Source organism: Cricetulus griseus, chromosome 7 (genome assembly GCF_003668045.3).
Source record: "Cricetulus griseus strain 17A/GY chromosome 7, alternate assembly CriGri-PICRH-1.0, whole genome shotgun sequence".
Classification (NCBI taxonomy): domain Eukaryota; kingdom Metazoa; phylum Chordata; class Mammalia; order Rodentia; family Cricetidae; genus Cricetulus; species Cricetulus griseus.
Window position 1 is genome coordinate 47103405 of NC_048600.1, and position 27533 is coordinate 47130937.

Genomic DNA, 27533 nt, shown 5'->3' on the forward strand with positions numbered 1-27533 from the left:
AGGGCTCCAGAGCAAGACAGTGTACTGAAGAACCATCAACACCTGGCTGGCATGGCACAGCTCTGGAGCCTTCCACACACACATCTGTCCCCACCATTGTCAGCACAAGTAACACACCAAGCATCCTTACTGATGACTGCAGGAAGTGACCCCACCAAATTGAAAACAAGATCACAAGCAAATCAGCAGTGTAATTCAGGCCACTTCCTGATGGGTAATTTGATTAGAACAAGGTAGAAGCATAAAAGTGGATCAGTAAAAACAACCCGCAGACACAGATCAGCCTTCAACTGTGCTGCCATTAAGCCACCAACGTTGATGAGAAGTGCCCCCCAAAGCTGCCCTCCACCATCACTGCAAGTCATGACACACCTAACATTCTCCTCTACCAGACCAAGTGCAACTACCTCAACAGGGTCAAATGTGATGCAGCTTGAAAAACCCTACTGCAAAGACACTGAGCTGATTCAGTGGAGGCCAGCCTTGGTGACGTAAGGAGGCCATGTCTTTTGCAGCAAACAATTAAGCAGATGCTTCAGTCTGCTGGAGTGTGTGTGGGGGGGGGGGAGTTACACAGTGGGAAACAGTTTTCAAATGGATTATCAATGATAATGGGCTGCAAGGCTTCACAGGGAATCCATGGGCATAGATACAGCAGAGGAACACTTCTGGGTGCTTAGAGCTGGAAGACTGAAGAGTCCTGTGCACCTGCTGTAACCACCAGCATTGCTTTCTTAGATGACAAATAATCATTAAAGGTCATACAAGTTGCTCTGGAGGAAGACAGCGTGGTTATCTGTAATAGCAGATTCATTCCCCAACTAGATATCTAGGGCAGGCTACTGGCCAGTCTGAGTAAGGCAGGATGATGGCCAGGGACTTCTAAAGCACAGATCCTGGGACTGGAGAGATGGCTCAATGGTTAAGAGCACTTGGCTGCTCTTGTAGAGGATCCGGGTTTGGTTCCCAGCATCCACATGGCTGCTCACAACCATCTGTAACTCCAGTTTCAGGGGATCAAATGCCCTCTGATGGCCTCCACGGGAACTAGGCATAAACATGGTGTGTGGACATAGAGACAAACCACTCATATGCATTGCCATGGTAACTTCGATTTCAAATCTTTAGTATTTTACAGGTTGCACAAAATTAACTAAAGAGGTTCTTTGGGGCCACTGAAGAGACTTGGTGGGTAAAGGCATGTGCTGCTAAGCCTGACAACCTGAGTTCAATCCCCATGGCTGACATGGTGGAAAGAGAGAACACCAACTTTTGCAAGTGACCTCCACATGCACACCCAAGCATATCACCCAAATAAACCAATGCAGTAAAGAATATTTTTAATTAAAAAGAACAGATTCCTTGGTTGGGAATATAAAGTGTAGAGGTACCTAATTCTAAAAGAATCCTGTCTGGGGGTAGGGATGGGACAAGAGGGTGGGTTAAAGGGAACCTAGGGCTTTGCACATACTAGGCCATCTACACTGAGCTACACCCCCGGCTAAACTTTTAGAAAACTTTTTGAGTTCAAATGAAAGTAAAGGACTGGAAATATATCTCAGGAGTTCCAGGAGCCCTCACCTACCATGTGTAAGGCCCTAGGTTCAATCCCTAGTATATGGGAGGGTACAAAGCAGGATGGTGTTAAAACTGAAATAAAGAAATGAAAGCAGAAGCAAGCTGGTGGGAGAGGCAGGAGGAGTATAACTTCAACTCTGTGTCAACGTAAGAAAGAAAGCAGGAGAGACACTTCAACTTGAAACTCTCTTTAGTCCTAAGGGCAGAAGCAAATAGTCCAGACAGTCCAGGACAACTAGAAAAGTGCAAACTGCAAAACAGGAAATAGCTCTTGGCTAGCTGTCAGAGAACTGTGAACTGCTGAAAATTCAATCTATTTTAATTTTGAGTTTCTTTCTTAAAACCCAGAGTCTGTGCAAGACCTGGTTCAATCCAGTTCCGCAAAACAAACTTAACATAGCCCCTCACTTAGCAAATTATTTAGATGTCTGCTACTAAAACATGTTCTGACCCAAACCTTTAATCACCCTAGATTTCTTATGTCCTATTTCTGGGAAGGTTACAGCTCTACCCACAGCCATATTTACTGTCTTGTCACTATGGCTAAACATCGCCCTCAACTTGTTTACCATCAAGAATCTTTTTATTTTTAAAGAGACACAGTCTTACTGAATTGCCTGGGCTGGCCTTTATTTTTAAAGAAACACAGTCTCACTGTGTTGCCCGGGCTGGCCGCCAAGTTCTGAGCTCAAGTGACTCTCTTATCTCAGCTCAAGGAGCGGCGACCAAGCTGTATGTACCTGCATCTCACCGTCATTTCCAAAGGTCAAGCATGACACTATGTTACAGCTCTATGCATAGGGACTATATCTCTCTCTAAACAGCCTGTAAACTCTTGAGCATGCAGGGACCCCGATTCCAACATTGCCTTGCCTACAGTAAGCTCTCAAACGGTTACTGAATGATCAAGAAAAGTACTTACCAGTCTCTTCAGGCGTCTTATACACAGCCCAGATTATACATCCAACCTAAGGCTAGACAACAACCTCATTTTTAAAAGGCATTATCTAGAGACAGAAGAGCTTAGAGAATCAAGCTTTTTAAACACCGGAAGCAGATTTCCATAGAAAGAAGAAAAATAATTTATTCCAAAGATGTAGAAGTAAGAAATTCATCCTGAAAATAGAGCTTGATGTACATCTGCTTGGGTAGAGCTTCTCTTGGGCGGGGACTCCTGACTGCTCCACCGAGTCTTATTTGTCTTGCAGCAATTTTAAACACATCGCTGACTCTCATGTTGTGAGCTGGCAAGAGCCATATTCAAAGCCACGGGTTCCAAGACAACAGTAACAGATTTCTCGAAACGGCATCTTTTCTCTCGGCGGAGTACAGACACATCTCACAGAGTCAGCTAAGTAGGCACATAATTCTTCAGAGTGTGAAAAAGGTGTAGGGAAAAAATACTGTATGCAGAGGAAGGTCTTCAAGTGTAAGGCCGGTAATAATGCCCAAAGTAGGCTACCGAAGAAAGTGGTCTGGGTGTGGAGGTGGTTTTGCATCTAGAAGGCATTCTTTCTCTGATCTGCAAAACAAAACAGTTTTAATAACTTAAGATCCTCTAACATCTAGGTCCTTCACCCTTCAAAAGAGCAGAAAGGGGGCTGGAGAGGTGGCTCAGCAGTTAAGAGCACTGCTGCTCTTCCAGGGGATGTGGGTTCAATTCCCAGCACACACAGGGCAGCATACAACCATCTGTAACTCCACTCCTAGGGGATCCAATGGCCTCTTCTAGCCATCAAAGACATTACACACACATGGCACGCAGACAGACAAGCTTGCAAAACACCCGAATGTATGTATGTATGTAAGTATGTATGTATGTATATATGTATATAAAATTTAAGAAATGGGGTATTAAAAGCCAGGTGGTGGTGGTGCACACCTTTAATCCCAGCACTCGGGAGACTGAGGCAGGAGGATCTCTGTGAGTTCGAGACCAGACTGGTCTACAAGAGCTAGTCCAGGACAGCCTCCAAAGCCACAGAGAAACCCTATCTCAAAAAACCACACACACAAAAATAATTAATAATAAAAATAAAGAAGTGGGGTATTAAAAGTAGCCAGGGCTACAGCATACATACAACCAAACACCCTTACACATAAAATTAAAAAATGGGAGCAAGAAGAGATTGATTGAGGAAGGGAGAGATCGAGCAGACCTGCAAACCCAGCTGCTTCAGAGACTGAGGAAGGAACCATAAGGCTAGCCTAAGCAACTTAGTGAGGTCCTCTCTCAAAATAAAAAGTGAGCTGTTTGTGGTGCTGCACACCTTCAATCCCAGCACTCAAGAGGCAGAGGCAGGTGGATCTCTGTGAGTTTGAGACCAGCTTGGGCAATACAGTGAGACTGTCTATTCTTCTCCCCTCCCCCAACACAAAGTTAACCAGGTCAGTACTTTAAAATCAAACCTCAGATGAAGACCAGGCTTATTCATCACACAGGTTTGGGCAGGTTCTAGAGGAGGTCCAATTACCAAGGACATCACTATCATATAACTACACAAACAGTAATGTGACTTACGAAAAGCAGGAAAAGAAAAAAAGCTGACTAACACAAGAAGCTGGAATTTAGTGAACTCCTGAGCTCTTTGCTTCCCCTCTCAGTGCAAGCTTCTTGTCTTACCCCTTGGACTCCAGGCTGCCTTTCAGGCTGTTCCTCATTCTGACTACCCCAGGCACAGGTGACAATGACAACACTACCCATGTAAAGATGTCAAATGTTTAATGTCAGTGTCTCCACACTCTGGCTGCTCAGTAGGGGGAAGAGAGGCAGCTCTGGGGCTACACAGATGGCTCAGCAGTTGAGAGTGTGTGCTGTCGGGCTGGAGAGGTGGCTATGCTAGGCTCACAACCAAAAAGACAAGAGTGCCTGCTGTTCTTTCAGGACCAGAGTTCGGTTCCTGACAACTCTTATCAGGAAGCTCACAACCACCTTCTGGGGCCCCATTAAGTCTCCTTACAGGATACTTCAAACAGCATGCATTCAACTCAAGATTTAATGAGAGGCAGGTCTGGGACTGTGGCTCCTTGACAGAGTGATAGAGCGCATGCTCAGCGTGCCCTGGACCCTGAGTTCAATCCCTTGTATTTTTGCCTGGCTCCATATTGGTAATATCCCACATTACTAACATAAAGCATGCCACCAGTAAACCACACAATCCTACAGGACAAGCAGTAGTTGAGAGATCTAATAGGACACTAAAGGAGATGCTCCATAGACAGGCTTGGGAGACTAAACCCCCCAAACATAGGTTGCATAATGCTTTATTAACACTAAACTTTCTTAATGCTAATGAGAAAGGACAAACAGCTGCAGAACGACATTGAACAATGGAAAGAACTGCTGAACTAAATCAGCCGGTATACTTCAAAGATGTACTAACCTTTGTATGGAAACCAGGACATGTGTTACGATGGGGTAGGGGTTTTGCATTGGTTTCCACAGGAAAAGAAAAACTTTGGATACCATCAGAGTTGATCAAGATTCGAGTTGAAAAGGGACCTCTGGATGAGGAGAAATGACAAGTATTCTACTAAGGTATATCTCATAAACTAAATAGAAACCTCCCAAAAGAAAGGGAAGTGTTTTGCTTTTATCTTCACAGGAAAACTCATCTCCAGAAGTCAAAAAGGACACTGCATGGGTAGATACTTAAGAAGAGAATGTAGCTATAACCATCAAACAAAACGAACATGCCATACGGTAAACTTTACAGCTGTCTCTCAGAGAACTCTATTTCTCTTTATTTCCTAGTCCCTATTCAATTAAACCAATGCTGGATTTAGAGGTGGATTTGGCTTTCCACCTCTAAAATCCAAGCACGTTGTTTAACTAAACTTTAGCATTTCTGTATTGTATCAAGAAGCCAATTGATGTAATACAGAATAAGAGAAGAATTTGGGGACTGTCTTTGTCTTTTCTTGGCTCTTTCTTTCAAGGTGTATACCCTCTCATAATTGTCATGCTCCCATGGTTGCTTTTTCCAGTATACATACATACACAAGCAAACATTTCTCTGCTAACATTTATGTTTGAGTCCCACACAGCCAATGAAGACCTGCCTGACAGCAATCCCTGGACTCCCTGGAAAGAAAATGGGCCACACCTCCTCCACTGCACTGGATCCAACGTGCTCCATTTCAATGGACACTCCGGCCAGAGCTTTGGGTACTGACTTCAATCAAGTTGAGGATTTCAAGCCAGATCTTCAATCAAGTAAATCCCATCTAACATGGACTGGATACAAACTATTCAAGACTTTCACTATACTAACATTTTCTTCCCACAGGACCCCACAAGGCTATCATCATCCCATTTCAGCAGGAAGTAACTTGGAGGATGCTACGCCCCCTTTCCCCATTGTTGTCACTTAGGATAGTATATATACCTAGTTAGGGATAGCTTCCTATTGTTTATGGTTGGGATTGGAAGGACATGTTCAGGCTTGGACACCTCTTTCAGATGACTTTAGGGCTTAGCTAAAATAGACATAGTTAGGATGTGACATAAGCAGATTGTTGTATCTTCTTATATTTCACCTTTATGATTGTTAATTTTGGATACTTTACACTGCTAAGTGTTAATTCTCTTTTAGACTGAAAGGGGAATTGTAGGGGATGCTGTAGCCATGCCTGCTTAGGGACTGGCTACAAGTGTGCCTGACCACGCCTGTGAGGGCATGGTGAGGGTGACGTGACATAGGGAAGGTTTAAGAGTGAGGGACACTCACGTGGCGGCCCTGCTTTCTCTTTCATCTTTAGCTCGCTGTACAGACTGCTGCCCGCTGGCTGACTAGGCCACTCTGTAAGTAAAGCTTTTCCCTATTAAATTCCCTTGTATTTTTACCTGGCTCCATATTGATAATATCCCACATTAAGTGGCCATGAAGCAAGCACAATTGGCAGGCAGAGCCCTGAAACATCTGAAGCATAAAGGGGTGGTGAGAGCTGAGGTGAAGCTAGCACCATACCCAGCAAAGTACACTTGCTGATCTGCCTTCAAAATGACGTGAACATGGTAGGGCAGTGAGAGGCACAAGAGCTGTGTATGCTAACGAGGTAACAACATGAGAACTGCAGGCCTGGGACTACCAGGTCAGGAGCAGAGGCTCGGGAAGGAAGAGGAGGTTCCACATCCTACAGTACATCTCAAGGGGTGCATTGCCACTAAAACTAGATACTCGGGTTAAAATGACACAACCTGAGCCTGCTATAACCAGAAGCTGCTGCTCAAAGCTTCTAGGCATACAGCAGTCTTTCTCAAAAAGTGTGCCGAGGCTGAAGGAATAGCATAGTGTTGGCTGCTTTCACAGAGGGCCTGCGTTCAGCTCCCAGCACCCACATGGCAGCTCAGAAATGCCTGCAACACCAGTTCCGGGGATTTCATGCCCTCTTCTGGCCTCAGGCTCTCCATAAATGTGATGCACAGACATACAGGCAAAGCACTCACACATATAATGTGTGTGTATGTATGTGTGTATTTGTTTATATGCATGCTGAGAATATTGCTCAGTTCTGTTCTGAACACTTGAAACTAACTTGCATTTTAAGAAATAACAGAGAAAGGAACAAATCAGATGGCAAGTGTCCTGCCATTCAGTCAGTAAACAAACTTTTGCATCCTGCCACTGCTTACCACCTGGATTCTCAGACTCAAAGCTGCCGTTTTGAGGCCAGCTTTCTTCTTGTTCTATGCTTTTTGAATAAGTCTCACTCTGTAGCCTAGGCGGGTCTGGAACTTGCTATATAGACCAGGCTGGCTTTGAACTTACTGCCTCGGAAATAAGTGCTGGGATTACAGACATACACCACCATTTCCAACCTGCGGAGGTGCTTGTTTCCCTGTCTCCAAAGCATTCTAAGACATCAATTTAAAATATTATTTTAGCCACTTCTTAAGAATTACTTTTCTTCTTTCTTTCCTTTTTTTTTTTTTTTTTTTTTTTTTGTTCTTAGAGACAGATTTCTCTGTGTAGCTTTGGAGCCTGTCCTGGAATTCACTCTGTAGACCAGGTTGGCCTCAAATTCACAGAGCCCCGCCTGCCTCTGCCTCCTGACTGCTGGGATTAAAGGCATGCACCACAATGCTGGAATGAATTACTCATTTTTAAACTGTGTCAGAAGCCTACATACAAGCTTATTTTCATAAACCACACACACACACACACACACACACACACACACACAGAGAGAGAGAGAGAGAGAGAGACAGAGACAGAGACAGCGACAGAGATCAGAGGAAAACATGTAGGACTTGCAGCAGGTGGGTTCCAGGATTTGAACTCAGGTCTTCCAGATTGGCAGCTTTTGCCCACTGAGCCATCTCACCAGCCCTAAATTACATTTTAAAAAGGTAGGATAGTCCCAGACTTTAAAAGAAAGGAATCTTATGGATAAATTCCTAACACATATGCAAAGAAAGTGGTTTGTTTTAATCATGCCCTTGTTCTTCAGACTATATATGCAAACTACAGTCTGCTCTTTAGTTGTCTTAAAACAGCCATGAAGTTCTGAAAGAAAAGCCATAGCAAACGCTCTAGCTGACTGGCTGAGTGTTCATGTGAAAGGGCATAGTCACCTCAGGGCCTGGGCACTGTGGAGCATGTCTTCATCCTCAAGGCCAGTGGTACTTCAGATACCAGATGGTTTCATTTTTCAACTGTGGTCCAAAGAGAGGATTGAGCTGGGCCAGAATTGCAATCAGCCAACTAAAATTTGATAAGGGGGGAACAAGAGCAAAAAGTGGTGAAATTGGCTAGAACATAACCATTTTCATACACAATGGAAACCCATGTTAGTCAACTTCAATATATTCCATTCTGACCAAGGCTTCACTACACACTGTGCTCCTGGGAGACAGCTGAGTGGAGAACATTTCCCAGGTTGCACTGTGCCTTCATTTGAGATAATCCACAGAGTAGGGAGGCTCCAGCACAGCTGAGTCACTCGATACCTTTCCTCAATTACTGTGCCAAGTATGTGAGCTTTCACAAATTCATGACATCCTTACCACCAAGCCTATTCACCTCCTCACAGTTTGTTACCATCACAACTTCCTTTCATCTTCTCCAGTGTTGCAGACATTAAGGCACTAGTTTAGGGATACAGCTGAGACCTGATTTTAGCCTACCATCACGATAAAACACAGCAAAGCATTTCCTGATCCCCACCACACAGATCCAAATGGGCATTTACTTCCTCATCTAAATCACAAGGTGTGCCTCTGTACACACAAACTAGAGAGGAAGTACAAGTGTCTCATTTTATCTCAGAAACTGAAGCAACATGGTTAGATTTAAATTTTTCACATGCTGCTCGTTCCGATAATTCATGGGCTGAACGGAAGTTGAGAACCACTGAGTAAGGTCAAAAGCAAGGAATAAAAAGAAAAGCAGCCTGCAGGTGTCTAGTTATTTAACCATTTTGTTTTGCTTACTGAGCAAATATTTAATGAGTAATTACTAGGTCCCAGGGTAACTGTGATCAGGCAGTAACTGCTACATAGAGAAGAAAAGCAGGAGGCTGGGGAGGTGGGGGCGGGGAAGGAAAGGAGGAAATTTCCAAAGAGACCAGAATGATGCTGAATCCACACTGCCTTTAGTTCCTATTCAAAACCCGGGAGTCAATTAGATAGTCTCTGTGGTGGGCAGGAGGGGGGGTAAATATGGGGTGCAAGGACTGATAAACAGAAGCATGAGTTTCAGTGGCATCCCCCATGCTATCAATTCCCTTTCATGTACATTAGGGAGCTGTCTCTTTCAAACTCCCCTCCAGGAAGGGGACCAGCCAAACACAACTAGGCCATTATCAGTTGGGTCTTTTCCTCCTTTGGCTGCCATTTTTGGAATCCTTTTAATCATAAGACCAAAAGGCTGGTTCTGACCACCAATGCAGAGAAGCAGCCAGCCCAGCATCGGGGGCTGGTACCCACAGACACACGGTATCTGCCTTCCCAGCCCACAAAAGGTCATTTTGTGATGAGAAATGTGATACAGGAAGAAACCAGGCCAAAACAGATACCTTAAGCCGATTCACTTCACAAACAAAAAGTTAATTCAGATGAGATTCCTTGATCACCCTTAGAACTAGGGGATTAAACATAAACACAACACCAAGCCTTTTAGTAAGGCTTCACACACACACACACACACACACACACACACACACACACACACACACACACACAGAGGAGCGGACAACACAGGCAGACAGTGCATAGCAGAAGAGCTCTGAGGCCAGAGAGTCATGGAAAATTCCACCCAAGCCCAGGGTTTCCCCAAACCCAGCAGGAGATACAAGCTGCCCTGAGGAAGAGCCCTGTGCTCCATAGGACTGACTTAACTGGCAGCACTTAGAAACATCAAACTATGAAGATACCTTAGCCCTCACATATCCCCACAGCCTTTCCTTGTCAAGAGTGTGAAGTAAGCAATACAAACATCATATAGGGCTAGTGGGCACATGGTTCAGTGGTTAAGGGCAAATGTGGCTTTTGCAGAGGACCCAAGCTTGGTTCCCAGCATCCACAGTGGGAGCTCACCACTGCCTGTATGTTCAAATCCATATATGATGAGCCTCTACACACACACACACACACACACACACACACACACACACACTGGCACTTCAGGAGTGTGGAGGGGCCTTCTCAGTTGCATTAGACTAGCCATCCAGGAGCTTTTTTGAAAATCCTTGGGGCAGGTCAGAAGGGAAAATCAGAGTGCTGTGGTAAGGGAAAGGCTGGTTGAAATCTCTCACTAATAGCACAATTAACAAAATTTACCGTGAAGACTGCCTACAGAAAGACAATACTCCTTTTTTACAGGGATATTTCAAATAAGAGCATTAAAATAGGAATGGACTATGCTCAAGGCCAAAGCATATTTGACTTTTGACGTTTGTCTTTAATCTTATCCCTTTCTTAGGTGTAAACTGTGACTTCCTGTGGCACTCACCAACAAGGTTTTGAGGTTTGTTTATAGTCAAGACTAATGTCTTAACTTCCCTATGCCTGGAGCCACTTCCACCCTGTGACCTACAGCTTAAGGACCCATCCTATGGTCTCATTTACTACAAGAAACCTTTAAAAACGGTGCCTCAAAAGCTACCAACATCACATATATAGCTATTGTTGAGACATAAGCATGAGACAGGGTCCCATGTAGCCCTGCTGGCCTTAAACTCCTTTATGTAGCCAAAGATGTCCTACACCTCCCCAGGTGCAGGGACCACAGGTGTACTGCACTGTCACACTCACCAGACACTGCTGTTTCCCAGAAACTTGACACCATGTGTTGAGTGTGTACTGTCCCTTGCCAAGAGGTCTCTCTCTCAAAGCCCATGCTTAGATCTATGCTAAAAACCTGTCTTGATAAACACTTTTTCTTCAGATTGACTCATCCAAAAATTCTTTTTTTGTTGTTTTTTTGTTTTTGTTTTTGTTTTGCTTTTGTTGTTGTTGTTTTGTTTTGTTTTTCAAGACAGGGTTTCTCTGTGTAGCTCTTGCTGTCCTAGAACTTGCTCTGCAAACCAAGCTGGAACTCCAGAGATCCTCCTGCCTCTGCCTCCTGAGTGCTGGGATTAAAGGGGTGCACCCTGGGATTAAGATCTGCCAGTTGATCCTAAATTTCTTTACAATAGCCTGGCCACAAAGGACTCATGAGTGGTCTCTCTTAAAGAACTCTTCAAGCACCTGCAGGAGGCGTCATATCACCATACTGTTCTAACACGGTTTAAGAGCCTGAGGTAGAGGCAGGCTAAGTGATTTCTAGTCGTTCACAATACTAAGTAGGCAGATGCAGGCAGCAGGTGACCAGAAACTAGGCCAATCTAACACGGCTCTGTGGACAGCTAACCTTTGCGGTGCTTTAAGTGAGGGTGAGAGTTAAGCTAGGTCTAAATTGTGAATTAGAGAAGTGAGAATCCACAGCTTTTGGTGCCTGCCCATGGAAAAGAATAGGTATCAGTCGAAAGAACGAATAAAGACCACTTTGCTCTCTCAGGTCAGTATTTTGGAAGTTTCCAGATTTACACACCCTCCCCAACCTGCAGTTTTGGGGGGTTGGGTCTCATTAAGTTGCTCATTAGGCTGGTTTCAAAGTCCTAGGCTCAAGGTATCCTGAGTAAAAACTAAGTCACCATCCACCATCCATTCAGCTTGTAAAGATGGAATTATTTGTTTTGTTTTGTTTTTCAAACAGTTTGAAAGATAAGAGCCTAGGGCTTTGTGCATGGTAAACAAGCACTCAAATACTGAGCCCCAACCCCAGCCCCAACCCCAGCCCTTGACACTATTTCCAATACTTCAAATCAAGAAAAAAAAAAGTCAATCTCAACCCCCACCCCAACACACATACATGCCACAAAACAAATCCTGTTAGGAAAGTGCCTCGAGAAACAGTACAGGCTATTTCATTTGAAATTCTAGCGGAATTTTCCCTGTCTAACCAGCTGAATGAACTCAGTGCCTGCCCACAGACTTAAAATTTCCCCTTAGCTGATAAACACACAGCACTGCAAGGAAGAAAGAAGCCTGCTGTGACCTGATGGAGCCAGTGGAGGAAGGGCCTGTGCTCTGGCGGATCCCTGCCTGGTTGTGTAACCAGAAGGAACGAACTGTACCCTTCCGCTTGCCCAAACTGTTCCACATGGCTCCACAGCCCAAAGGCCTAATAACCATCAGCTGAGAGGCTTCTGGAGGACAGCGGTGACATGGCAACAGTTAGGGGAGCTGTAGAACTGGGGTGGAACCAGTGCAAACCCAAGCTCCTCTTTTGAGATTACTGGATTCAAAGTAGGATCTGAAGATGCTAGGTGAGCACTCTATCACTGAGGTTCATTCCCAGCCTACTATCACTATTATTATTATTATTATTATTATTATTATTATTTTGAGGTAAGGTCTTGCTAAATTATCCAGGCTATTCTTGAATTCACTGTGTGGCCCAGTAGTCTAAAGATGCCCATCCTATTCCACAATCACTCCCAGGGGTCATGGTCCTGTTGGGCTCTGAGGATGCCAAGGCTGATGCCAAGCTCAGGATGCCCTGAGCTACCAGGGATGGCAAAGGACTGTGCTCCCCACAGACAGGCCAGTGGCCCCCAGTCCAGCTGGGAAAATTCTCCAAGCACAGACTACATTGCTCTGCCATGAAGCGGTAACTAGTTCTCAAATCCGGCTTAGTGGTTTTGTTCCACAAGAAGGAGGAGGAACAGGGAACATGGGTGTGGCCTAGTTCCTGGTGAAGCACATGTAGGACCTTCTTGACTTCCTTGTTGGAATGGGGGAAGTCCAGCCAGGATGGTTCTTCTGTCCACGGTCCTCCTCGTACAGGTCATGACAGGAGTGACCTCTGCCGGTGGATGACTTATGTGACAGCAGAAACATATGCAAGTGCCTTGCCCTGGCTCCCTTCATGACTACATAAAATCCTTTCTCCAACCTAATGACACAAACACTTTGAAAAGCAGGGACGCTACCTTGAAGCTACTACAAAATAGGGAGATGTGGTACCAAAGCGGGATTTTAACTCCAAGCATCCCAAATGCTGGTGGGAATGGCTCTAGGCATTTGGTGGCCTACAACCAAAGTCTGTTTCCATTTGTAAATACTTGCCTCAAAGTGTTAGGAATTAAAGAGATAATAGAGGCTCTTGCAGTGGCTGGTAAGCAGAAGTTCAAAATAACCCATGCTTCTTGCTTTCTTGGCAGATTTCTGAGGTATCCCCCATGTCTCTCAGGTTCCCTCTATGTGACAGACGCTCCTATAGACTGTATCACACCACAGAGCAGGCTCAAAGAAAGGGACATGTATGTTTCTGGGTAGACCTGAGGTGATCAAGTAACGTCTGAGAAGGGACAGGCCTGTCCGTCAAAGACATGGACAAGCAACTGCCCAGGTTATAACCTCACTGCCTTTCAGTCAGTATGTGGCAAGGATATGCTATGGAGTTGCCATACTTCCCCTAAAAATGAGTTCCACTTTTTGCTTTCTCGAAAGACAACTGAGGGGAACTGTAGGTCTGGGCTGGAGGTCACTGTGTGGGTGTGAAAACACTGAGAAGCTCCTAGGGGCTCCCTGATCGGGAAGTCCTTGGCCTGGCACTAACATGGAACCAGAGCCCTGTGGGGTATGTGCCCCAGACTGGTACAGGGGCATCCCGAGCTCCTGCCTGCCATCCAGGGCATGACCTCCTGACTGCCCCACAGCTTTAAACAACTCAGGCCTGGCATGATCAGTGTACATAACTCCTCCCTCATTGGCTGAGCCATCCCTTCCCCAGTGACATCTGAATCCCATCTAAGGTTTTTCTTTCTTGGCTCTTCTTCCTCCTTCAAACCTGCTTCCCCTAGTGCTGGGGATGGAACCCATAACTTCCTGCATGCTAGGCAATTGCTCTACCACTGAGGTACAACTCTGTAACTGCTAAAGGGTGAACATGGGACAGAAAGATGGGTCAGGTGAAGGTGCTTGCTGCCAACCTTGCAACCTGAGCTTGACCCCCAGGACCAGAAACAATTCCTACAAGCTGTCCTCTGACTCCATTTATTACTAAGTAAATAAATGTGGGAAAATCCCTAAAGGGTTGAAAGAATCCCACACAAAGGAGATGATGATGCTGGTTTTCAAGATGGAGGGGCCGAATGGAATGTGAGTGGCCTCTAGGGCAGCGGCGGGGTGGTGGCTAACTAACAGCCAGTGAGGAAATAGGGACTTCAGTCTTGTTACCACAAAGAACTAAATGCTGGCACAGCCTGAGGGCTTGGCAGAGAACCCCAAGTTCCAGATGAGAAGACGCAAACATGTTTTCTATTAACTGGCTGCCAACCTTACCACTGTGGCTCCTCTGCTAGCACAGGAATACGCCCTCATTTTGCCAATTTTAAACTTGAAATTTTTTCCCTTTTTTTCCCCCAGGTCTTCAAGACGACTCATTTTCTAAACTAGGCCTTTCAAACCAAAGTACCTACTAAGGTACTTTGTGTGCAAGGGAGTGAAAAATGGGGCCTTGAAATACCACTGGGCACAGTCCCAGTCCCATAATCCTCTTAATCTGCTGTACTATAGTGGAAAAGACTCTAATATATGTCTCCATAAACAGGTAATGATAACATGCTGGGCCAGGCCCCGTGGTCTCTCCTCTCCTATATATAGACATCGTAAATGTACCTCGGAGAGAAATTAAGCAATTCTCAGGTGGAAAATTAAATGATGGCAATTATCCAAGGAGCAGAGTGAGGTGCCTGCAGGCACTCTCCACAGCTGTTGGGTACAGATGAGCCTGGACTTTCACCTGCAGATTTTACCAGGCTGAGAAACACCAAAGCCCAGGGTCCTCCCAGAGCCGCCAGTCTGAGAAACCACAAATATCACTCCAGGAAAGCTGGAACCCTAAAGGCTTTTATTTTTGAATCCTGAATTAACTGGAGAGAGAGACTAGCTGGGGCTGCGGACAGAGTGGCTCACTGGCAAGCCTGATAACTTGATGATTTCCACGACTCCTAAGGTGGAAGGAAAAGAACCGACTCCTGAAGATTGTCTTCTGACCTCCACACACCTGCCCCATCCCAAATAAATACATTTAAACGTATTAAGAGAGGGTGGGGGTGGGGAGGGGATTACTGGAAGACAGCTTAGCAGTTAAAAGCACTTGCTGCTCTCTCCCAGAGGACCCAAATTCAGTTCCCAGCAATATCACTGGGTGACTCACAACCTCCTGTGATGTGACAAGAAAGAATAGGGGAACAAAAATCTGATGAAATAATCAAAACAATAAAGTAGCATAAAATTAGCATGTTAATCGTTATATTAAGTTTATATATTTAAAAGATAAATACTGCTGGGTATATAGAGCCACATGCCACACGTCTGTAAATACAAGGCAATATGCCCGCAATCCTAATACTTGGGAGGCTGAAGCTCTAAATTCAAGGCAGCCTGGACTATGCAGTTAGACTTGTCTCAACAAACCAAAACTAAATTAAACTAAAAGACGAAGACCCTCAGCATTGACTAGGTCTACAAAGTGAGTTTCAGGCCAACCAAGCTCCATAATGAGGCCCTGTCTCTAAAGAAAAAGGAAATAAGGAGGGAGAGAGAGAAAGAATGCTCAATAACAGAAGAGACAGGAAAGAAACTCATACATACATAGCAAAACTATTTTGAATAAAAAAAAGCTGGAACTATTTAACGAAGCAAGAAGTTCTCAAAAATTGCTAAAGCACAGAGTGGTAGTGCATACCTGTAATCTTAGCACTCAGAAGGCAGAGGCAGGAGGGTTAGGAGTTCACAACCAGCCTGGGCTACCTACTGAGATGCTCTCAAGACACAGACACAGCAAAGGAATGGCACAAGTGCTAGGAATGTAGCTGGGCAGTGGAGTGGGCAAGGCTCTGGATTCAGTCTCTAGCACTAAACGAGAAGAGAAAAATGAAACCTGGGCAGCAGTGACTGTCTGTCTTCATCAGGAAAACATGGCCAGCCAGCCCTGAGCTTCTCAGTGCCAGCAGCCTAGGGGAGCAGTGGTGCCTAAATGCCCAAACCTGACACTGCCCAGAACTATGGGGAGTCTGCAGATCCAACCCTGCCTAATAGGTCTACAGGAAATAAGTTCAATGGCTCTCTTACCTTTGCTCACCCTGATTTTGCAGAAATCCAAACCTCCCAGGTTCACCCATCATGACCTAAGCCCCATTCCTTGGTATTTTCCACTGCTGGTTCCTCTCTCATTCCTTCAAGTTCTCCCAAGCAGAAGGTGGACTACTCTTGGGCAATGAGGTAAGAGACATTTTTCTTCCCCTGTGCTACTGTCAGGCAGTTCCCTTCCATCTTGTGCAAAGGGACTTCTCTGAGGAATATGCAGCTGGTTTTTCACCTATCAACCCTTTGGCTTTCCCAGTCCAACCTCCTGCCACAAAGGCTGCTCTAGGCGGCCCTTCTCTGCCACATTTTCATCTAAATAGTAATCCTATCTCACCTATGTGGGTCCTGTTCCAAGACATCCAGTAGACCCTGGATCACTGATACCCAACTTTAACCCACACAGCTTCCTAATGTACACACACCTATGGGAACACTGAAGTCATAAGCCAGGCACAGAAAGAGATCAGCAAGACAGAAAGCATTACAATGAAAGTTATGTTATCTCTCTTGAAAGAATCAAGACAAGTACTACTATTTCTGGACTGCACTTGATTCTAAATGACTGGAAGTATGGCCAGTGAAGGCCCAGGAAAGACAGAAGACCATGCCACATCTCAGTGTTGGCTCTACTCACTTCTCTTTTTTTCTCTCTATCCCTTCCTTCAGGTCAGGGTTTCTTAACACTGGCACTACTGACATTTGGGATCACAAACTTGTCAGGAGCAAGGCAGAGGTGTCCTGGGCAGAACACAATGTTGATTTGTTAGCACCCTTGGCTTTTACGGTGCCAACAGGAGTGCCAATGCAGCACCTCCCCAAGAGCACATTCACCAATTACAAGGTGCGATGCTTATGTGGCTCGCTATCCACACAAACTAAATAAATAAGACAATCAGGGAAGTGAAATGCAATAGGCTAGTTGGTGATAGAAAGGAGTTAATTTTAGAGCATGGTAGTCACACTGTGGTTATGTCTGAAATGGTGGTTATCGCCAAGACACAGAATAAACCAGATTTGCTTCAAAACAATCTGAAGTAGAAGAGAACATGAGGGGGTGAACCAAGCTTGCCTATGAGTTGGTAACTTTTAAAGGTGGGAAAATCAGAGAGAGAATACAGTAGGTTTAAAAAGTCAAAATCAGGCTGGGAGTGACTTTTTAATCCCAGTGCTTGGAAGGTAGAATTTCCATGAGTTGAGGCTAGCCTGGTCTACATGGTGAATTCTAAGCCAGACAGGGCTTCAGGGAGACCCTGTCCCAAATGAAATAAACTTGATGATGACACATAAGATTGCTCTTTCCTCTTCAGCTATTGTAAGATACCACTCTACTTGGTCTTTGTCAGACTGCCACCATACAGACTAAGTCATCAGCTCAAAGAGCCTCTTTTCCTTTCTATCCAAAATACACAGAAAGGTGAAAAAAGTGAACTCCAGCCAACCCCATCGTCAAGTTTAGTGTCGGTACAGCCAGACACCACGAGATCATTTAGCACCTGTAAGACAGATCTAAAACCTTGCTTAGGAGTCACTGAAGGGGTGTGCAGAAAGCCAAGCATCTTGGTAGGAATCTCTCCCCACTTATACAAACTTCATTAAAATCCTTGTGCAGAAGCCCCAGGATACTACACATTCATGGGTGCCGAGCATGAGGGTCCTGTCCTTTCATTTCAGGATGGATGGAAATTGCCATCTCCTGCTCATGGTAGCACTAAACTGAGAAGGCTAAGGAGCCAGACCAGAGCCATGACAGGTTTCTAATGGCCCCTGCCAGGGACCAGTCCTTAGTTTCCGTTTATTGGAGGTGGCTAGAGCTAAGCAAACAGTTCTCAGGTAGAACCACAACTCAGGAGCAATCAATCAACCTTCTGTTGGCTCAGTAGAGGACAACAGTCTCCTAATAGCTAGATAGCTTTTCCTACCCTGCCACTTTAAAGTCCCTAACCACTAGGCCTCCCACCAGTCAGTCCCCCAGACTAATGTTTCCTCCACCAATCAGCCCCAGATTAACCCCTCCCTCTTCCCTGGAATTCCCCTAACTTCACTTAAAAGGAGTTTATGACCTTCTTGGAGGTCACTATTTGCCACTCCAACATTGGATTAAATAAAGCACTTTGTTTATTACACTTGTGACTGTTGGTCCCAGCACTCGGGAGGCAGAGGCAGGTGGATCTCTGTGAATTCGAGGCCAGCCTGGTCTACAGAGTGAGTTCCAGGATAGCCAGGGCTACACAGAGAAACCTGGTCTAAGGGAAACAAACAAAAAAAGAGAACTTGCTGCTCTTCTATGGGACCAGATTTGATTCCCAACACACACACAGTGGCTTAAAGCCACCTGCAGCCTCAGTGCCAGAGGCTCTGAAGCCCTTTCTTGGCCTCTGTGGGCGGGCGCTGCACTCACATGGTGCACAGACACAGGGAGGCAAAGCACCCGCATGTGTAAAACCATTTTTACCCATCTGGGTAAAAAAAATGTTTTACCTTAGCAAAGACATTACATTCAAGTGAAATATGTAAGTGAAAAGAGTACAATTAAATAAATATGTCACAATAGTAAGATATAAAGTAGTATAATTATAAGTTCCAGATAATTATAAGCTTAACATTTGCAGCAATTAAATTACATTTGTATTCCCATCTGCCAGCTCTTACCCAACACACTGAGCACTTGAAAATGTGCAATTCTGAGCATATTCGATTTGAGGACACAATTTGTAGATATTAAGCAAATATAAATAAGTGCCAATGACCCAAAATGTATCAATTAAAACATTATAATACCAAGAATAACTTGTTGTTTTGTTTTGTTTTTCGAGACAGGGTTTTCTTTGTAGTTTGGAGCCTGTCCTAGAACTGGCTCTGTAGACTGGCTCTGTGACTTCGAACTCACAGAGATCCGCCTGTCTCTGCCTCCCAAGTGCAGGATCAAAGGCGTGCCCCGCCACCACCACCCGGCAAGAATAACTGTTTTTAAGACAAATTATGTATAAAGACAAGATACTTACAAGAGATAGCAGCAAATTGAACAGGTCACCAACATGGTGATAATAACTCTAAAAAAGAAAAAAAAAAGCCATTATTAGACATCAGTGAACATGCAGACCTTGCAGAATGGTTTATATCCCTTCCCACTCTCCTGGACTGTAGGACTGTGTGTGTACCAAGACAATGGACCTGCACTTAATCCAAACATCCAACACACTGCAATGAGCACTGAGTGCAAGTTTAAGTACAAAATCAAAAATCTGTCTTTAAAGGAATGTGTTGGTGCCAGTTTGATTGGAAACGAGATGTCTGTACTGACAATTCATTTTGACAGAACAACCATATTTGATAGTATTCCCAGCAATGAATTAACACTGTTAAAATTATGCTCACTTTTGGGCATATACTCACACAAGGACATTTGCTCAGCTATGTTCATAGCAACATTATTCATAATAGCCAAAACTTGGAAACAACCTAGATGTCCATTAACAGAAGAATGGATACAGCAAATATGGTACATTTTTATATATAGTACAATGGGGTGCTACTCAGCAGGAAGAAACAATGACATCCTGAAATTTGCAGGCAAATGGATGGAACTAGAAAAAACCATCCTGAGTAAGGTAACCCAGACCCAGAAAGACAAATATGGTATGTATTCACTCATAAGTGGATATTAGACATAAAACAAAGAATAACCAGCCTACAATCCACAACCCCAGAGAATCTAGAACCCTCTTCCAGAAACAGATGAAGCAGATAAGAAATCTACAACTAACCATTGGGTGGAGCTCCTGGAGTACAATTGAAGTGAGGGAGGAGTAATAACATGAACAAAGGAGTCAAGACCATGATGGGGAAACCCACAGAATCAGCTGACCCGAGCTAGTGAGAGATCACTGACTCTGGTCTGACAAATGGGGAACCTGCATAAGACCAAACTAGACTCTCTTAATATAGGTGACAATGGTGCAGCTGGGACAACATATGAGGCCATTGGCAGGGGGTTCAAGACCTAACTCTAATGTACAATCTTACTTAGTGGAGAGATACCTTGTTCAGCCTAGGCATGGGGGGGAGGGGGAGAGGGGGGGAGTTCCTTGGTCCTGCCTCAAGGAGATGATGGGACTTAATAGACTTCCTAGGGGAGGGCCTACCCTCTCCGAGGAGCAGATGGGAGGTGGGGAGGAGTGAGTGGGAGAAGTGGGTGGAGAGGGGGGAGAGGGAACTGGGATCGGAATGCAAAAAATAAATTAATAATAAAAAACTAAGCTCATTACCTGGACCCCTCCCTATCTCTATTTATGAAAAGTTAAAGTTGGGTCTCCGACCAGCAGAATTTCAGCATTTATTTTACAGGCATTATTGTTTTTCCTGCATGTATGTCTGTGATGGTGTTGGATTCCTAGAACTAAAGTTACAAACAGCTGTGAGCTGCCATGTGGGTTCTGGGAACTGAACCCAGGTGCTCTGGAAGAACAGCCAGTGCTCTTAACTGCTGAGTCATCTCTCCAGCCCAATTTCAGCATCTGTAAAACAGAACTTGTACTCAGCACATCCTGCTCTTACAGAGGGCCTGAGTTCAGTTCCCAGCTCTCACAACTGCCCTTAATTCTAGCTCCAGGGGACCTGATGCCTCTGGCTTCTACGGGCACCCACAAACATGTGCAAGCACACATACAAATTTAAAAATAATATATCTTAAAAAAATCTTAATTTTAAAATAAACAGTAACACCAGAGCTCATTATCCTCTCTCTAAGCACTCCTGTTGGTCCCCAAGGCTGGGGTGTAGCTCAGTGGTAGAGCAAGCATGAAGGACTAATACAGACACAGTACTCATAAGCACCCTCATTTCCCCTAATCAACTTTTAACTCTGCCATCTCCTGCTACAGCTTCCTCTTCATGTCCACCCATGCTGTGGGTTTGTCCTTTGTAGCATCTCCCTCTTCGATGGATTTCTTTTTTCCACTCACTTGCCAGCAACAAAATTCGCTGGTTTGGTTTGGGTAACTTATTTCGGGCAGATTTAAAAGTTTCTTCTAGGCCTTTTATTCTCTCTACAATCAATCAGATCAATCTTTCAGAAATATCCTTTCATTACACTCTTCAGTGAAGCCTATTTCCCCCGGGGGGATTGCCACACCCTGGAGCAAACAGGACAAATGTCAGAATATGCATGCATTTCCTGTGGTTAATCTATTGGTACATTCCTTCACTCCACAATTCTACCTGAGTACCCAGGGTGTATCAGGTTCTAGAGAATTAGCAATGAATAAGATTGATTTAAAGTGTCTACACTGGTAGTTGGAGAGATGGCTGCTCTAGATTTAGTTCCTGGCACTCACGTAGTAGCTGTCTGCAACTCCAGTTCTAGGAGATCTGATGCCCCCTTCTGGCGTCTCTGGGAACTACATGCGCATGTTGTACATGCAGACAAAATACCCATACACATACAATTTAAAAAAAAAAAAAAAAAAAAAAAAAAAAAAAAAGATTTTAAAAGGTCTATCCTGCCCTTTCCCTGTGAAGTTTACAGGCTTGGGGAGAGGGGAGAGCAGACAACACATAAGATGAACAACAGACAGACAATTATCTATCTTTAACATACTGAGGGATCAGCAGGTGCTGACCTCTGAAAATAAAGCAAGGGGAGGAAGACAGATGTGCAGGGGCTGTGGTGATGTTAAAGAGACTGCAGATGTTGACTTGGGTGAGTGAGGGCTCCCAGGAGCGGGAGAGTAAACTCGGGCATGAGCTGAGAGGGGACTTAGAGGTTCGTAGGAAGGATGTCTGAGCTGCTGAAACAAGACTAGCAATAAATAGCAAGGCAGGCTTGGGAGGCAGGAGGTGAAGTCAAAGAGGTTTATCTCAGAGCCTGCCTAAAACATTACTAGGTGGGATCTGAAGAAAACTAAAAAAATCTGGCATGACTTCTCCCATGATCTCTCATCTGGGTTGAACTAGGGTGGGGGAAGAGAGAGAACGTGAAAAGGCAGACTGAGCAGGAAGGAGGGTGTGTACTCGGAGGCTGGGGCTTCAGAACTAGTGGAGAAGGCTTAGAGCGGTGCGGGTAGCAAGAGTCGGTCAGATTTTGGATACATTTTATTTTTAACTATTTGAGTGTGGGGTGGGGGAGTGCACACGACTGCAGATGCTCACAGAAGCAGAGCTTTTGGATTGCCTGACGCTGGAGTTGTAGGTGGTTATGAACTGCTTGCTGTGAGTCCTGGGAATCAAACTCTGGTCCTCTTCAAGAGCAAATGTTCTTAGCTGCTAAGCCATCTGTCCATCACCTCTACACACATTTTAAAGACAAGGAAACATGACAGTTGTACAAAACAGTGAAGACCTACGTAATCACTTGTAGTCTAATCCCTTTACCCAACTGGCTATGGTGGTTCACACCTGTAATTCTAGCACTTGGAAGGTCAAGACAGGAGGTTGGTAAGTTTGAAGTTAGCCTAGGCTACATAAAGATGGACAGACAGGCAGCCTTCCAAATTGCAACTCTTCAACCTCTTACTCCTGAAGGCAGGCACCTTTACCCCGCCTCACTCTGCCCCCAACACATGTGTATGAATGTCAGTTCCAAGTTTCTGCTTTCTCCTGTTCCTGAGCCTAGCTTAGGAGCCTAGCTCTTCTCCCAAAGAGAATGGAAGCACCTGAGGAGCCTTTGTATTACACACCTAACATTAGCTACCACAGGAAAACGCTCCTCTTCAAACACTGCCCCACAGGAACTAGCTGCACACAATCATGCAGGAGTGGAGAGTCATAAGCTGCAATTTATTTTCAAATGTCTCAGCAAAAGTTTATACATCTATACACACACATTCATATGCATTCACAAACCAGACATGTATAAATCTATTGTGGTATATGGCCTTGACACACAACCTTTTAAAAATATTTATTTTGTATTTTTAATTATGTGTATGTGCTCGAGCACATGAGTGTGGGTGCCCACAGACACCAAATCAGGTTGGTTCCCTAGAGTTGTAGTTACAGGTTTTTGTTTGTTTGTTTGTTTTGGTGTTCGAGACAGGGTTTCTCTGTGTAGCCCTGGCTGTCCTGGAACTCAATCTGTGGTCCAGGCTGGCCTAAAACTCAAGAGATTTGCCTGCCTCTGCCTCCTGAGTGCTCGGATTAAAGGCGTTGGCCACCACCACCTGGCTTTACAAGCAGTTTTGAGCCACTTCATGTGGGTGCTGGGAATTGAACTGAAGTCCTCTGGAAGAGCACTAATTCCAGAGGACTTAGGGCAGGAAGAAACCAAAGAACAATTTGTGGGGTTGTCAGACATGGTAGCAAGCACTTTTAGCCACCAGCCAGCCTTTGATATGTGACTTTCTATATCCTTGATGCTCCAAAATGTTGATGAAGCAAACTGGATCAGACATAATCCCTGGCCCACTAACCCCTGTGTGCTCCCCACATCTGGCAAGGAGGGCACTGAGAAGAATCTAACACTTCTGGAGAATCTGTGGCTTCTAAAGAGAAGGACATCATGAAGGATAGGCATGATCAGGAAAGGTAAAAGCAGGCACAAACAGGAGCTGTGTCCTGACCATGTCCCACTGCAGGAAAAACCCAAAGAAGAGCAAAGGGCTGGCTCCCTGCTACCCACACATTGGGAAGGGGCCTTGTCCCTCCAGCACCTTGCTGTCTCACTGGGTCCTGTTAACTCCTAACCACACCATTTTCAAAGCACTGTGAAAGGGAAATCATCCAACACAGAGGTCCTCTTTGTTTCACTCCTCCCTTACACAATTCCTTATTTCCTTAATGAAAACCTCCTAGTCCCTCAAATCCGAAATGCTTTCCTGTAGCAAGCATTGGGCATGGTGGCTGGGGATTCAGCTGGGTGGTAGAGTGCTTGCCTAGAAGGTGGGAGGCTCTGGGGAGGTTCACTCCCCAGCTATCCTCCCTCTGTCCCACCACACACACACACACACACACACACACAGAGAGAGAGAGAGAGAGAGAGAGAGAGAGAGAGAGAGAGAGAGAAATCACCAGAACCAGGTGAAAATCCATGAATCAGGCCAGTTCTTGCATAAATTTCAAAAAAATATTTTGATTTACAATTTTTTCTGGGGGGGTGTAAAAGGGAACTGGTATTAATTAACCCTAAAATGTCTGTGTTTCAGTTAAAAAAAATTAGGAACATGGAAAAGCTAACTAAAAATCTTCCAAGGTCACAGAGCTCAACCACTTTGCAGCAGTGTTTCTCAAAACATAAACCTCTAAGTCCTAGGAGGCACCATTTCAAGACCTGCTCAATCCTGCCAAGAGCAGGAAGCACAAGGATGCAGTGGAGGCTGTGAATGGGACCCAGATACTGCGTCACTGCAGATCAAATAGACTATAAACAACTGACTATAAGCAGCAGGGGTTTCATTACTCTACATAACCAGGGGTGGGGGTGGTACCTGATCCGAAGGATGGGGAGAGCAGAGTTTTAAGAAAGGAGTGGTCTGAACTCCAAATGTTAGTAGGGGTTTTTCTGGGGACAAAGACCAGAAAGTCAGACAGTGATGGGATGAAACACAGTTGGTATAAACACAACAGTGACATTTTGTTGTCTTTAGCTCCAGGAAGGGGAAAAAAAAAGGCGTAATTTAATTCAGTTAATACAAGTCACTTTAATAACTCCAGAATTCTGATACCATAACAACTGCTATAAATTGAAGATCCTGTAGAACTATATTAGCCAGAGGTGGGGCTTGATGCTTGTAAGTGATAGAAACTGACTTATCATTTCCCTTTAAAAAGTGATTTATTTGGGGACTGGAAAGATGGCTCTTTGGTTAAGAGCAATTGCTCTTCCAGAGACCTAGGTTGGAATCCCAACACCCACATGGCAGCTCATAACTGTCTGCAGCTCCAATTCCAAGGGCTCCAAAGCACTCTGTGGGCATTGCACGCACAAGGTGCCCTTATATACATGCAGGCAAAACCAATACACATAAAATAAATAATAAAATAAATAACAAATAAATTTAAAAATGGTTTTTTAGGTTAATAGAAAGAACATTTATTTTTAAAAGTCAGTGTTTTCCAGACAGCAATAGAGGCCAATGTCACAAAACACAGTAAAACTTCCTTTAATAAAAAACGTCCCTCTCAATACACATTATCTACTCTGGGAAGTGCTGTGGCGCTAAGCACCATGCAGCCACCATTTACTGTCTGACCCATTAAAGCAAAGGACGTTTCTGACAAAGGCTTCGGTGTAAGTGTCACCTCCACATGATCTTGAGTTGATATGGGAAAAAAATTATTGAAATTCAAAAGAGGAACTAAAAAGAGGGTGTCTCCTCTGAAGAGGTCCGGTTTACACTATAATACAGAAGTTTATTTCCAAACAAAGAAAGCACCATTTAGCAAAACCTTGGGTGGGGGAATGAAAATCTATCTTGGCCAACCACTGTAAATACTCATTTACACGCAAGAACAGGAGCGCCCTGGAAGGTATGACGCAGAGGTTTCTAAACAATACCTTCGGCTCGGGTGATTTAACCTCGCTTAGATCAGGCTCGCCTCCTCCTGGGTTGGGCCCATTAGATGCAAAGGCTAAGCTCAGTACTGTCTAGCATGCTTCTCAGACTCCTCCACTGCGGCAGCATCGGGGACGGAGAGGGCGATTTCTGTTTTCTCAGAACCCTTTCTTTGAAGTTTGGGCAAAAAGCCCCTAGTGCGTGAATGACAGGATCAAAGCAGTGAGACTGGCTCGGGAGGCGCCCTAACTTCTCCGCAGTCGATGTGCACACCTTCAATCCATCAAGACAAAAAGCATTCCCTAAAAATCACTTCCGGGAGGGGCTGCCAGAGGTGACCTCACGTTCCGGCCAGGGATACTAACAGGCTCCCAGAAGCGCATGGGGTCCTCCCCTGTGTGGTCCACCCCGCCTCATCCTCCAGCTGCAGTCCTCCACGCGCGATCCTTCCCTCCGTGATCCTCCCGCCGCGCTGCTCCGCTCCCACGGCCTCGGGCCTGGCGTACTTACCCCCGGTTAGGACCCTTGGGGATAAACCAGGGCACGAGAAGGCCCACGAAGCCCCAGAAAACGCTCATCACGATCAGAGGCACAGTGAGGCCGTGGTACGCCATGCCTGTACCCCAGAAGACGAACCACTCCGCAGCCTCTCTCTGGTCCCACCCGGAAGTGTCAACAGCGGCTCACGTGACCTGCGCGCGAAAGTCCCCGCCCCCTGCGCTCAGCGTGACTCGCCCGTCGGACTCCACCCCTTGGCTAGGAGCCTTGCCCTCACCTGGCCTGTCTCAAGGCTGCAGCATCTAGAAGCTGGTCAAAGTTTTCTGTCAAGAATTTAGACCCATTTCCTCGATGTGTTATTTACAATCTTATCAATACTTTACGCGCAGATGTAAAGAGCTTAACAATAGTAGATTACTGTTATGAAGTCCGGTGTGCCAGGCTCCTGACTGTAAGCTTTGCATTCTTCTATAGTCCTTGAACTACTTGGAATTGTAATCGCTGCTTCAGGTGAAGAATTTGACCACAGTCACATAGTAAGTGGGAAGGGCCAGGTTCCAGCCTCTGGCGATGACTTTTCAAGACACAGGCTCTTGGCTGTTGGCGGTACTGTATGTCTTGTACAATATGCTAGGGTCTGAGTTATAGAAGTACATCGGACAGCCCTCTGAGAGACCACATCCTGGGAAGAAGACAGACCTGCAAATAGGCCCCAAGACAGACTGACAGCTGAGGACGACCAGGCCCTACATTGCATTCCTGCCTCTTGTCACAACAGATTCAAGAAGAGTAGGAATTAGTCAAAAATATTAAAGTTGTGCTTGCCAAGATTGTTGTAGGCTCATCATACTATGTACTTTCTTAGGCACAGAGGAAGGAAACAATTCTTGGAGGGTTGTTTTTTTGTTTTTTCTTCTTTTTTCATTGGGTCAGGGTCTCATTATGTGGAACAGGCTGGCCTCCAGCTCGAAATCCTCCTGCCTCTGACTCCCAGGTGCTGGGATTACAGGTGAACCTCTGTGTTGAGCTGAGGTTGACTTTGAAGAAGCTCACAGACTGAACAAGGTAGGAAGGAGATCTCTCAGCTGACTCTAGTGTGAGGGCTGTGGATCAGGTTCCCAGCAATAGCCACATCCCTCCTTCCTTCATCAAGTAGAATGGATTTATGAATCAGCTGGAACTTTCAACAGCTTTACCAACTCTTCAAATGATTTCAAGACTTTAGCTGTCTAGCACACTTCAGAGTTAAAACTGGTTGGCCTTCTTAGAAACAAAATAATTTATTCTTTGAGAATTCCACACTAGGTATTTTGCTTCTTTGTTTAAGG

General features: G+C 45.0%; 1 protein-coding gene across 1 annotated transcript; it reads right to left on the reverse strand.

Moving 5' to 3' along the window:
- Positions 1-2636: 2636 nt before the first annotated feature.
- Positions 2637-26393, reverse strand: Atp6v0e1 (ATPase H+ transporting V0 subunit e1). Its single transcript, XM_027425187.2, has 4 exons — positions 26218-26393; positions 19222-19269; positions 8156-8285; positions 2637-3100 (listed from the first exon to the last, which is right to left on the reverse strand). The coding sequence occupies exons 1-3, from the start codon at positions 26319-26321 to the stop codon at positions 8192-8194; spliced, it is 246 nt and encodes an 81-aa protein (XP_027280988.1). The 5' UTR covers positions 26322-26393; the 3' UTR covers positions 2637-3100; positions 8156-8191.
- Positions 26394-27533: the final 1140 nt, after the last annotated feature.

Coding starts and splice junctions, on each gene's coding strand:
- Atp6v0e1 (XM_027425187.2), bottom strand. CDS start 26,321: ATGGCGTACCACGGCCTCACTGTGCCTCTGATCGTGATGAGCGTTTTC. Junction 19,270..26,217: donor CCCAAGGGTCCTAACCGGGG/GTAAGTACGCCA, acceptor TTTCTTTTTTAG/AGTTATTATCACCATGTTGG. Junction 8,286..19,221: donor TCAATTTGCTGCTATCTCTT/GTAAGTATCTTG, acceptor ATCAAATTTTAG/TTGGCTGATTGCAATTCTGG.